The 11,863-nt window shown below is 59.7% G+C and overlaps 1 protein-coding gene across 1 annotated transcript; it reads right to left on the bottom strand.

The window, feature by feature from the left end:
• Positions 1-4,101: 4,101 nt before the first annotated feature.
• Positions 4,102-11,490, bottom strand: EIF4EBP1 (eukaryotic translation initiation factor 4E binding protein 1). The gene is made up of 3 exons (XM_074928474.1): positions 11,270-11,490; positions 5,852-6,022; positions 4,102-4,504 (listed from the first exon to the last, which is right to left on the bottom strand). Exons 1-3 carry the CDS (start codon positions 11,415-11,417, stop codon positions 4,473-4,475), a joined length of 351 nt encoding a protein of 116 aa, XP_074784575.1. The 5' UTR covers positions 11,418-11,490; the 3' UTR covers positions 4,102-4,472.
• Positions 11,491-11,863: the final 373 nt, after the last annotated feature.

Here is an 11,863-nt window from a genome sequence, read left to right as displayed (position 1 = left end):
CCAGCCGGCGGATAAACAAAGCGTGTCTGGTTCCCCCCGGCGCAGACCCCCCCGCGGCCGCTCGCAGATTCCGCCGGCGCTTCACCCCGGGCCCAGCCCGTCATTAGAGGCTCATTTGCAGGAGCTGTCAAGGGCGGCGCGGGGCTAAGCCCTGGCGGGAGGCAGCCGCGGATCTGCGGACCTGGGCTCTGCAGGAAATAAAATTCCATTTTTCTGCCTCTCCCTCCGCGGCTTTGCTACTCCCTCTCAAAAACTTGCCGCACCGGCCGGGAGGTTTCTCTGTCGCTCGGTCTCCAGCTCCTCGCCCCCCCTGGACCCCCCCTCGCCCTCCCCAGCCCCCCGCGTCCATCAGCCTTGCTGGAAGCTGTATCTTTGCCATCTCTGCCCCTCCATCAAGCCTGTTTGAAATCCGGCAGCGGGTTCAAAAGTTGTCGTGGGGCAGGGGGAGGCAGACAGCCGTTCCCTGGGAAGAGCGGGGTGGAAAAATAAAGGCTGAGATTCCAGGGCTGTAAGGAAAACATCAAAGTGTGGACGGTGACAATAAAGCTGCACCGCCGGGCTTCACACAAGGTATCTGCTAGCGAGCCTGGCTTTGCAAGGCTTGGGCTGGGAGCCGAGACCTAATCTCGGGGCAGAGTGCACCGCTGCCCGGCCCTTCTCCGGCCCCAATACACACCCGCTGCGTGGCAGAGGGAGCCCAGACACGGAGGATGATAAACCAGGGCCAGCCCCAGCCTTGCCCTGGGGGCCCTGCCAGGCCCTGGCAGCGCCAGGCCCCGCGCTCGGCACCTTCCAGCCACGGGCAGGGCCCGTCGGCATCCCGGGGCAGAAGCTGCCGGGGCAGGGACACGAGGTGGGACAGCGGGAAGGGGACACGGAGGCTTTCACCCCACTCCCGCTGCAGGGCAGGGGATGCTCCGGCAGCCAGACCTGGCTCTGGCACCCAGAGATGCTCCCGTGAGCCGCGCCGGGGCAGAACGCACCGGGTCTGGTACCAGATTCTCAGGGGAGTTTTGCTGCAGAGCAGAAGCTCCACCGCGGGTGCTCGGCCCGTGGAGCATCTCGTTGCCCTCCCGGAGGTGCCGGGGAGCTGGCAGGGTCTCTGCTTTTGGAAGGGGCTGGCTTGGCTTGAGCATCCTTACTCGCTGGCATGGGAAGGACGGAGCATCCCCAAGGCAGGGAAGGTTTTCCGGCAGGGAAAGTTCCCCGGGGTGTCCGGGGGGACAAGCAGCGACTGCTCAGGGAGCGCCGGGGCATGGGGCAGCCTCAGCCCGGCTGGGATGAGGATGAGGAGCTGCAACCCACTCTGCCTCCCAGCTTCCCTCGCCGTGCACGGGGCCAGGGCCTGGCGGCCCCCACGCTCCCCCCGGAGCAGGGTCTGCTGCCGCCGTGAGCGAGCTGCTGCCCGCGCCTCGGGCAGGGAGGGGACACCGGCACCCTTTGCTTTGGACACACGAGGAAAAAGTGAGCGAGAACAAACAGATCGAAGGGTTTATCAGCAGCCCAGGGTAATATTTGTACAAACAGTGGATTAAGGCACTGGCTGGGCCGGGCGAGTGTTGCTCGTCCCGTGACCAGGACACGGTGCAGGATGGAGCACGCTGGGCGCGCTGCTCTGCCCCGCTCCAGCCAAAAAGGGGCAGGGACAGAAAATGCAATGACAAAGGCAACACTTGTCCCTCGGACCTCCCTGGAGCATCCCAGCTGTGCGAGGCAGCCACCCACGGCTGCCTCCCCTCCCGCTGTGCGTGCCAGGCCGCTGCAGCAGCCTGGGCTCGCCTCGGGGCTCGGCCTGTGCAAAAGCAGCTCCTGGGCCTGTTGGTGCAGGGGCCGGGCGAGGAACAAACCCGCTCCAGCAGGGATCTGCCCGGGAAACACTGAGCTGCTCCTTGGGTGGCTTAGGCCAGCGTGGAGCGCTGGGAACACAGACGCAGGCAGGAGCCGGACCCAAAACCACCCGCTGGAGGATGCGGCAGCGGCCGGGGGCGCAAGGGAGGGAGGGGGACGGTGACGGAGGGGAGCAGGGGGTGCCCAGATGGCGCGGTCCCATGCCACGGGTGGAGGAGAAGTTCCAGGCAGGGGCACGGGAGCAGATGACACAAATGCCACCGGAGCGACTCGCTCTGCCCCCAGCGACTCGCCGATGACGGGCCCGTGGCCCCAGGGCCCCGCAGCGGGCAGCCAGCAGGAGCCCTGACCCGCACCTGGGCGGGTGCTTCGCAGGGTGCTCTCCCTCCCTCGGAATTATCGGCCATGAATTGCTTTCGGAGGCACCTGGCGCTTTGATGCTCCCCCCAGATCTACATAAGCACGCAGATACGGATGCAAAGCTACTGCGGGCACGGGCAAAATCCTTCACACTCACAGCACTTGTTACCCTCGAGGGGGGGCGGGGGGAGCAGGAGTTAAAAGCATTACTTGTGAGAACTGACACTCCAAAAAAGCCAGGCAGCCGCGTTTGTACCGCCACAAAAACCCGACACCACGAGGCTCTGACCACGTCTGGGCTGCTGCGGGTTGGAAACTCCCAACGAAAAACATCAGCGAGGCCGAAATCAGCTTCTTTCTCCCCAGAGAGAGAAACTCGGGCTGGCGCCTCCGCGGGGGCCGGGACAGCTCTGCCGCTGGGTCACCGGCACCGCGTCCCCCATCGAAAGCGCAGCAGGACGCTGCCCGAAGGGAGCGGGCGCAGAGCGAGCGCCGGTCTCGCGGCTGCTTGGCAAACAGCAGCCCTTGGCCGCTGGTCCACCGTCCCGTGCCAGCCCCGCGCCGTGGCTGGGGCCGCCCGAGCCAGGCCGGCTGGCTGCCAGGGTGAGCAGACACCTCTGCCCCGCTCAGAACCGCGGAGGCAGATAAAGCGGGTGTTAAATCGTGGAGGAGTAAGAGGGGTAAAACCCCGACCTGTTTCCAGCGGCCCTTTGCCAAGGGTTCCACCAGTACAACCCTTCCAGCTGCAAAGCCCCGCGCGAGCAGCAATTACAACCGTTTTGGTCAGAGCACGAAAACGAGCCTCAGCGCCGAGCGCCGAAAACCAAATCTGCGGCTGCCTCCCCCAGACTCGGACGCTGGAGGCCGCCGTGACGCTGCCACCAGGGCAAGAGGGCTCCGAGGCCACACGCACCCCAGGGTGCTGAGCAAGGCAGCGGCCCCGCGGTGCCATTTCCAGCTGAAAATATTAATTCAGCAAGGAAGGCGAGTCGGCCGGTGCGGTCACAGCGCATAGCCCAGCGGCCCTGGCAGCTCCTCTCTCAATGTACATCATAACAAAACCCGGCACTGACTGATAAAGCGACACCTGAGGGCAATAAATTTGAATCTGTTCCCATTAGGGTTTCAGAGAAACACTTGATCTTATCTTAAAGAAATGCAAGTTTATCTGCAGCAATTGCTTTGTCTCTCTTTCTTCTGTTACTCATTATGAAAGGCTTGCATATCATAATGTCACGATTGAGCTTAATTAGCAGATACTTAAATGCTATTGACCGAGACTGATCCGAACAGACACTCATTGTCTAAGGAACTCTGAGGCTCAGGCCGTGTCCTAATGTACCTTCTCCCTCTCCGCAGCAGCAGACGCTCCCAACACCTCCACCGAGCTGCACCCAGACGGGAAACGTCGACACTTGCTCTGGGGGCCCCAGCTGAACACTCCCACGGCAAAATCACTTCCTCAGATGAAGATTCCCCTCTCGAAACCACAGCGAACGGTTAAACCCTCTCTCTGCCAAAAGCCTTAACCCCTGCCCACCACGTCACGGCAGACGGACCAGCGTGAGGCTGCGGGGGGGTTCCAGCCGCCTCCCCCCGGAGCCGAGCCCTGTGCTCAGCGCGGAGAAAAGGAGCTCGAACACCTGCGCCACGACCCGGCGGAGGAACCCCCCGGAGAGCCGCGGCGGCGGGTTTCGCTATTTCTGGCAGCAGACCCAGAGCACACTGAAACCTCTGCGGCGACCAGGTGCTGCGCGAGGGACCCGCAGAGGTTCTGCCAGGAGCGCTCGCGGCACCTCGGGCGTTGGCTTTCAGGGGAGCCCAGCACACAGCGTTTATCCGAGGGCTACACACAACCACCAGAATGAATAAAGGACAGAAGACGTATTTATTGCATTAATCTCCAAACCAGGAGACTCAAAATGATTTTTATTTCTCCCTTGTATTGCATTTCCGTAACTTTTACAGTATTAAAATGATTAACAAAAGCGTAAAACTGGAAACAAAAACAATCATTGAGAGTGTCTCCTCCGGCGCTCCAAGGCCCATCGTCAGCAGGGGCTGCGCTGGTGTGTTGGCCCCCAGGCAGAGGCTGAGCCTCAGCCCTGGTGACAGGCCACGCTCTGCTCTCAGAGGGGAGTAAACGGCCTTTCCCAGGGGCAGGAAGGCACTCAAGGCATGGGCTACTTTTAAGCCTGGCTGGTGGGAATCCTCAAGACAAGGTCCTGGTTCTTCACTGGACAAGCACTCTCAGGGCACGTGCTTTAGATGTCCATGTCAAACTGCTCTTCCTCACCTGGTGGGAGGGACAAAAAACCCATAAATGAGTCCTTGGAGTTTCACATTAAATACCAAATATTTTATTGAAGAAACAACCGCCAGCTGTGCTGTGGAAATGTGGCAGTTCGGACTTAAAATCCGCATGCAGACATCAAGCTTGCTACAAAAACCATCTTGTACGAGCAAAACGTCAGCTCTGTCTGTAGAGAGGATCTCAGAGAAGAGCAGAGGCAGAGGAGACACCCTTTAAATAACGCATTTCTACCCCTGGATTCCCTTGTAGAAAGGAATGTAAAGAATAATGTTGACGACAACCACTGGTACAAACTTCTACACCAAAGCAGATCTCACAACTTCTTGTGCATCCGGCTGCCAGCACAGCTCAGCAGGGGCCAGCGAGAGCGGAGGATCCCTCCTCAGAGGGACAGGGCAGCACTGGAAGGGTCACAAGCAGCTGGTACCCAGCACGTGCCTGCACTGGTTTGCCAGAAGCCAGGGAGCCACTAAAGGTCACAACTGTGTAAAAAAGACATTAAGCAATATTGACCCTGGAAAGATTTTGCTTAGAGCGAGCGTGGAAGCCAACTAATGAGCACCCAGACCTTTATTTTTAGAAAGAAGATAAACAATCACACTTGGTGGTTTCAGGGTGCTTCAAGAAGCAATCTCACATAACTTTAAAAAAAAAAAACCCACACGCTGAGGAGCTCGTGCTGCTTCTACAGCGCCTTTAGTTCCGTGTTCGGGTGCACAGAGCAGAGTCTCCTCCTGTGGACCAACCTCCCTCCTGCTGCCTCCTGCACCCGCAGCCCCGCTGAGCCCACGGCGCCGGGTAACCGAGAGGCCCAGGGCAGGTTTTATATCCGGGCTACGTACGCTGAGCTCACTTGGGCACCAGAAGCCTCGGTGTCAAAAAAAGGCAGAAGGAGTTTACAACTCAGGCTGATATTAAAAACCCCAAGCAAACCCCACTCTGAGTTGTCATCTGATCTTTTTCAAAAACGCAGAGCAGCTGCAAAATGGTCCAGGGGAGAGAGAGAGAGAGAGAGAGGCAGCACCAGCTGCTCCCGCTCTCACCACGGGACTGTTAATCCAGTGGCAGTTTCCCAAACGCCGAATTAATGAGAATTAAAGGATTATAACAAATTACACCTAACTAACTGAAAAAAAGTCACATTACTGGGGACCGCACAATAACCATGAGAACCTAATGACCTCGTAACATCAGGCCCACTTTGATTTTGCAAGAAGTTATCAGGGTATTGACCAGAGCTTCTAGGGATCCCCTGGCTCCGTGCCGGGGGGAACTCTGGTGTTTCCAGGAACCAGCAGCACCCGTCAGGCAGTTTTCACGTGCACTCACCTGTGCTCACTTTCTCATCACAGTTTTGGACATGGTTGTTCTCAATCTTCGACTCCTCCACGTTAGGGCTGGTGACACCTGGAATGTCCGGAAGGTCAGAAGGTGGCGTTTTGGCAACCGGAGAATTGCGGCACTCCATCAAAAACTTACGATCGTAAATAATCCTGGTACCTGGCGGGAGACAAGAGCACTGTCAGCTTTCAGCAGCGCTGGGCACGAGCACAGCCGGGCCACTGCTCAGTGACGTGGGTGAAGCAACATGCGCCATACTGAAAGCGATACCCGTTATTTAGCGCTTACTCTGGTTGTTCCGTGCTACCTTCCAGGAAAGCCAGACACCAAGAACACCCTATTTGCCAAAAATGCACGAAGGTACCCAAGTAACAGCTACTGCCACCGCTCTGCTGCACAGAAACAAGACTCCAAAACCCAGACGGATGCCACATGCCATCGATCCGGCCCCTTCCGCCTAACTCAAGGTCACGGCAACACCCAAGGGAAACAGTAACATGAGTAGAATTTCTGCTCATAAACAAATAAACAGAACAGGCTTCTCTAAGTTGTCAGGGGCGGAGAACTGTGGGCAGACACACGCGCAGACATCAGGGAACGGGACGTGGCGGTGCCTTTGCGTGTCACCGAGCGTTGCCCGGCAGAAATTCCTGTGCAGGAGTTTGCTTTCGCACCCCAGGCGCTGGCTGTCCAGCACGGCTCCACACGCCTCCAAAAAGCGTTCCACACCCCCCAAACGGCCGGAGCACAGCCAGCTGCCAAGGCCCGTCAGGGTTACCCGGGGCACAGCCTCCACGCCCGGCCCCGCGTGGGGCAGGGCAGCTCCAGCGTGTTACAGCGAGTCTCCGGGAGCAGAGCCGGGCTCCGGGCATGGATTTCTAGGAATACCAGTGTACGGAACAGCCTGTTCCTTCTGACGGAATTGCACTGGAAGGAGCTCACAGACCACACACAGGAAAGCGATGCCTCCAGGCAGAGCGCAGCCTTAACCCGTCAAGTACTGGAAAACAACTTTTCCCTTCCCCCGGAGGGGGCTGCCAGCCCCCTCTCCGGATCAGGCCCCTTCCAGCGACAGGACAAGGCAGCGTCGCCCCGTGTGCTCCCTGAAAAGCTTTAACTGAAAGGACACACGTGTGGAAAACAATCCCCGCCAACATCTGTCCTGGAACACTGAACTGACTTTATTTTGAAGCATGGCTATAGAGTAACGTAACCGGGTACTGTGTTTCAAGAAAATCCTGCTAATGAGTTCCCAAAACGCTGACAACCGTTTCAGTTAAAGACGGTGAATGTGAATTCCTTCCCCAGCTCCGAGGGGAGACGCAAGCCAACACAGGAGCGTGCTCTAGCAGCGAGCTGGACTGGAGGCAGCGGCCAGGCTGGCAGTTCACACTGAATTCCCGGGAGGCTCAGAGAGGCGAGGACGGGGCTTCCCAGAAGCGCAGCTCACGTACCGAGTACCGGGAGCACGGTCCGGGCGGAGAGGAGCTTCCGCGCCTGGCTGCCGTCCCTCTGAGAGTCACATGCCCCGAGCTGAGGAAAGCAAACACCCTGCAGACAGGCGGAGCTGGACACCCCGCCTGGCTGTCAACAGGCAGCCCGAGGCCATAAATGGGCTCCTCCGAGTCAGGAGCAGCTCTGCTCCTTTGCGAGGGAGGTTAGGAGGGGTTTAGCAGGGAGGAGCACACCACTCCCCGAAAGCCCTGGTTATACCACGGCTCCAACACCCAAGCGCCTCGCTGGGCAGCCTGGGAAATCTGAGTGAGAATTTGGTTCACTGCGAGAATCTTCAGCAGGACGCAACACGAGGTTTGAAGAAGCGGCCAGTACAACATCCGGCTCCTTCCCCGCCCAGTGCCCCCACTGTCTCTCCGGTCCTGGGCACGGGCACGGCGCTGCTCCATGGGCCATCCCATCCCACCCCATCCCTGCCGAACGAGCCGGCGGCCGCGCGGCCAAGCCAGCTCCCCCTGCCACAGGCACGGCCAGCTCAGCACCGCTCACGGCAAGCGCTGCAGCTCGCCGCGCCGCTCAGCTCCTGACACCCCAGATTTACTTGAAGACCATGCCTGTGCCCTCGGCAAGCGGGCGGGGAGCCGGGACAGGCGGGAAGGGAACACGCCGAGCACAGGCTGTGCTTAAAGGACACACATCACCTCTTCCACACTCCCCCGTGCTCCTTCGTGCTGGTTTTGGTTTACCTCTGCTTTCGGAAAAGCAGCGCCGGCCTGTGCTGGCAGAGGACAGGGAATTTCCTCCCTTCCAGAGGGGATCATGGAGCCTACAGAGATCTGTGAAGGCAGCTGAAAAAGGAAAATCGAGTCCTTTCTTCCGACTGCTGGCGCCAAACCAAGGCCCAGACACCACAGCAGAACTCTGCTCGCTCCCACCGGTCCCAGGGCGGGCCCTGCCGCCCCCCGGCTTCGAGGGAGGAGGCCTCAGCGACACAGCGCGGGCACCCGCCCTCCTCCCAGGGCCCCGCTGGGCCAAACTGCATTTCAGGATGTCACCGCAGCACCTCTGGAGACTCAAAAGCGACCTGCCCCGAGAACTTCATCCCAGTGTGGTGCAGAGGAGGAAAAGCTTGTGGTTTTGACCACAGGCAGCAAAGCCAGGGTAAAGGTGGTAATGAAACACCTGACCTGCAAGCGCCCGAGGATGGAAAAGCAAGTGCTGCCCTGCTGCTCGCAGGCCGGTCAGCTTGGCTGTCGGGTGCCCAGCACCCAGCACACCACGGCCGGGGGGCAGCACCTCCCCAAAGGCCTTCAGCCACCCAGCCCCGCCGCTGGGGGTTCCCAGCTCTGGCACCGAGCCCTTTTTCCATCACCCACAGCCCCAGCGCTGCCGACAGCCAAAGGGATGACTTCAGGGATTACAGGCCTCAATTCTTCTCCAAAATTAGTCAGAGGTTTCGCACAACAAGCTTGATTTGCTTCTTTCTTCTGATTCTTCAGACGTAACCTATGGCTTTGCAGGAAATCTCAGACTGTTTTCAGTGGGCTACATAGGATGAATGTTTTCAAGAAAATGACCTAAAACGAGTGCTTCTGAAGCACAGGATTATTTATTTTGACAGCAGTCAGGGCTTCCATGCAAAGTATTCTGCCTGGGGGCGAGCAGAACACGAAGAGAGCACAGCCCAGGAAGCAGAGAGACTCTCCCAGTCGGAGCTGGCCTGGCCCCAGCACTCCTTCAGGTGACACCTTAGCACATTAATCTGGGGAATTTCACAGGAAATGTTAAATGTTTTCACGAGGGCTCTTCCAGACTCTACAGGACAAGGAATTCTTTGCAGCGGTGACCATGAAGGCGGACTAACAGCCCAAGGCCGACACCCCCCACCAAGTCCTTCAGGAGTTTTAAATCATCCCCCCTTGGAGCAGTTTTAAATCATCCCCCCTTGGAGGACACCAATTCAACTCCTGAAGGCGAAGAGCCAGCGCCCGTGGCCGGACCTCGGCAGCACACCTTGTCCTCAAACAGCCTGGGGACAGAAGTGCCGCGCAGTCACAAGAGCACTGTGGGTTTTGCCAGGTGTGCACACCCCGACAACAAACACCATTTGTGCTTCTCCTCCCCACTCTAGACATTCATTAACTCTCCAGAGAGAAACTGAGATGATAATCCTGGAAAGCTCATTACACTGCACAGCGCTGTTAATTAATTGTTAATTTCTATTCGGTTTCTCAGAGCACATGAATGCAGCTGAGAAAGTCATTCTCCCAGCTTCCACAGCACAATTACTGCAAGTGCCATTTAAGTACTTCAGTTATTTGCTGCTTTCAGAGAAGAGAGAACATATGGCAAAAATAACACAAGAACTTCAGTTCCCCAACTAAGCTTTTCTGCACAAACACAAAAAAACAAGTGAGTCAGCAATGCCGACTTCCCCCTTCTCTTTCAGTTTTAACCCCTGAAATACCGTGTTGTAGGGACCAGTAGGTCTGAGGGACAAAGAAAACACCATCCGCCACCTCCCATTTAGTTTGTTCTTTTGGCTGGACTTCAAGTACAGTTTCATCATTCCTGCTGCTCACACTGATCTTTTATGTAGCAGCGTGCAGGAAAAATTCTTAAAGGTATGGAAAAAATTATCTCAAAGCACCGATCAGCACGAGCACAGGCAGCTGCTGTAGCTGGAAATACACACAACTGACCTGGTGCCCGGTGTCATCATCTGGAACAGCAGCCGCTTGTCTCAAAAGCCAAACTACTCAAAATAAACCGACGCTCGAGCAAGCGGCGTGGATGCAAAACCTTTGAGATGGTCGAGCCCTGCACGCTGTGTCCCTGCGGTAGTACGCGGAGACACGTGAGGGTGGCTGAAATAAATGCCAAGCTTACAGGTTATGTACCTGCGTGTGCCCGTACTGCCCCTACTCCGAGCAGGGGGCGAGCACAGCTAACCCCCCCCGTCACGGCACCCCTCCTATCTGAAAATCAAACCCCTAAAAGAGGGACCGGTCTGCTCCTGGAGGTCACACACAGCGCAGCGACGGCAGCACAAGACTCGCAGCAAAGAAAGAGGGAACCAGCCCGCTGTCTTTTTGCGGTAGTGGAGCGCTGCACTTTCAGAAGTTAGAGCAACGTGGGACAAAAAAAGGGCCCGGGGTTTACTTACTGCCAGAGGAAACAGCAAATATCAGAGATTAGAATTAATAAGTAACCCAAACTGGAGGGTGGGTTTGCTCCCTGCAAGGCTGCCCAGGAGTGCAAACAGCAGCCTTGTTTTGCAGCGCAGGCACCCAGCAGATGCTGTTTCGCTGCCCCAGCGAGCTCCTGGGAAGGGGGGAGCCCCCCAGTTCCCTTCTTCTCCCCCCGAGCGCAGCAGGGGCCAAGCTCCCAGGGAAAAGCCTGGCTCTGCTAAGCCAGACCCTGGCCCCACCCCAGCCAACACATGGGGCTCCCAGGTCACCCCCTCACAACGAGAACCCCCAGCGCCAACTGAGCCCCGAGATGAGGATCCTCACACAGCTGCTGCCGCCCAAAGGGGGGTGTCCGTCCCGACCCCTCCCCCCGCGGAACGAGAGCCCCCCCACTACCCGTGCACCCCCCAGTCAAAGCAAGAGCCCCCCAGTCGAAGTGGCAGCCACTCCTCCTGCATCCCCAGCCCCTCTACCCCCCCCCCGCAGCCGCCGGGCAAAGCAAGGGCTCCCCCCCAGCTCCTCGCACACCCGCGGGCAAAAGGGGAGCCCCCCCCTCCCCCGCCTCGGTCAAAGGCAGAGCCCCCCGCCGCCGGAGCCCCCCCGCTCCCCACACGCCGCCAGCACAAGGGTCTCGCCCCGTAACCCCGCGCTGGGGTAAGAGCCCCCTCCCCCCAAACACCGCAAAACCGGGGCCTCCCCCCGCTCCAGCGCCCCCTCCCCGCCCCGGCAGGGAGAGGCCCGGCCCCGGCCCGCCGCTCACCGCCCGGCGTGGTCCCGAAGACGGTGCCCCCCGGCGTGGTGCTGTAGTCGCCGGGCGGCAGCGGGGCGCCGTCGGGCAGGGCGAGGCACTTGCCGGGGCCCGGGATGTCGCGACTCGGGGTCTGCCCCTGACAGCAGCGGCCCGACATGGCGCCGCGGCCGGGACCGGGGCGCTGCGGCTGCCGCCCTGCCCGCCCTGCCGCCACTTCCGGCCGAGGCCACGCCCCTTCCGCCGCGGGGCGCGACGGGAAGGCGAGTGACACGGGGCGGGGGCGGGGTTTAGCCCGAGAAGGGGCGGGGTCTGTGCAGGGGCGGGGTCTGTGCAGGGGCGGGGTCTGTGCAGGGGCGGGGCGCTCCCGGGCGCACGGCGGGTCCCTGTGCCCGCCGCTCCGCCCGTCCCGGGGTACCCCCCCCCCGCCCGTACCCCCCGCTCCTGGGGGGCGCGTTGCCCCCTGCCCCCCCGGGCCGTGCGCCCAGTGACCCCGCAGGGGGACGCTGACAGCGCCGTCTCCTGCCTCCTCCCGACGAGGGTCCCAGCCGCCCCCACCCCGCCTTAGCGACCCCCGCCCGCCCCGCGCAGCTGCGGTGGCCGCGG

This window comes from Athene noctua, chromosome 28 (genome assembly GCF_965140245.1).
Source record: "Athene noctua chromosome 28, bAthNoc1.hap1.1, whole genome shotgun sequence".
Lineage (NCBI taxonomy): Eukaryota > Metazoa > Chordata > Aves > Strigiformes > Strigidae > Athene > Athene noctua.
Note: the sequence above shows the minus strand (reverse complement) of the source record. Positions and strands in the feature narration are given on the sequence as shown.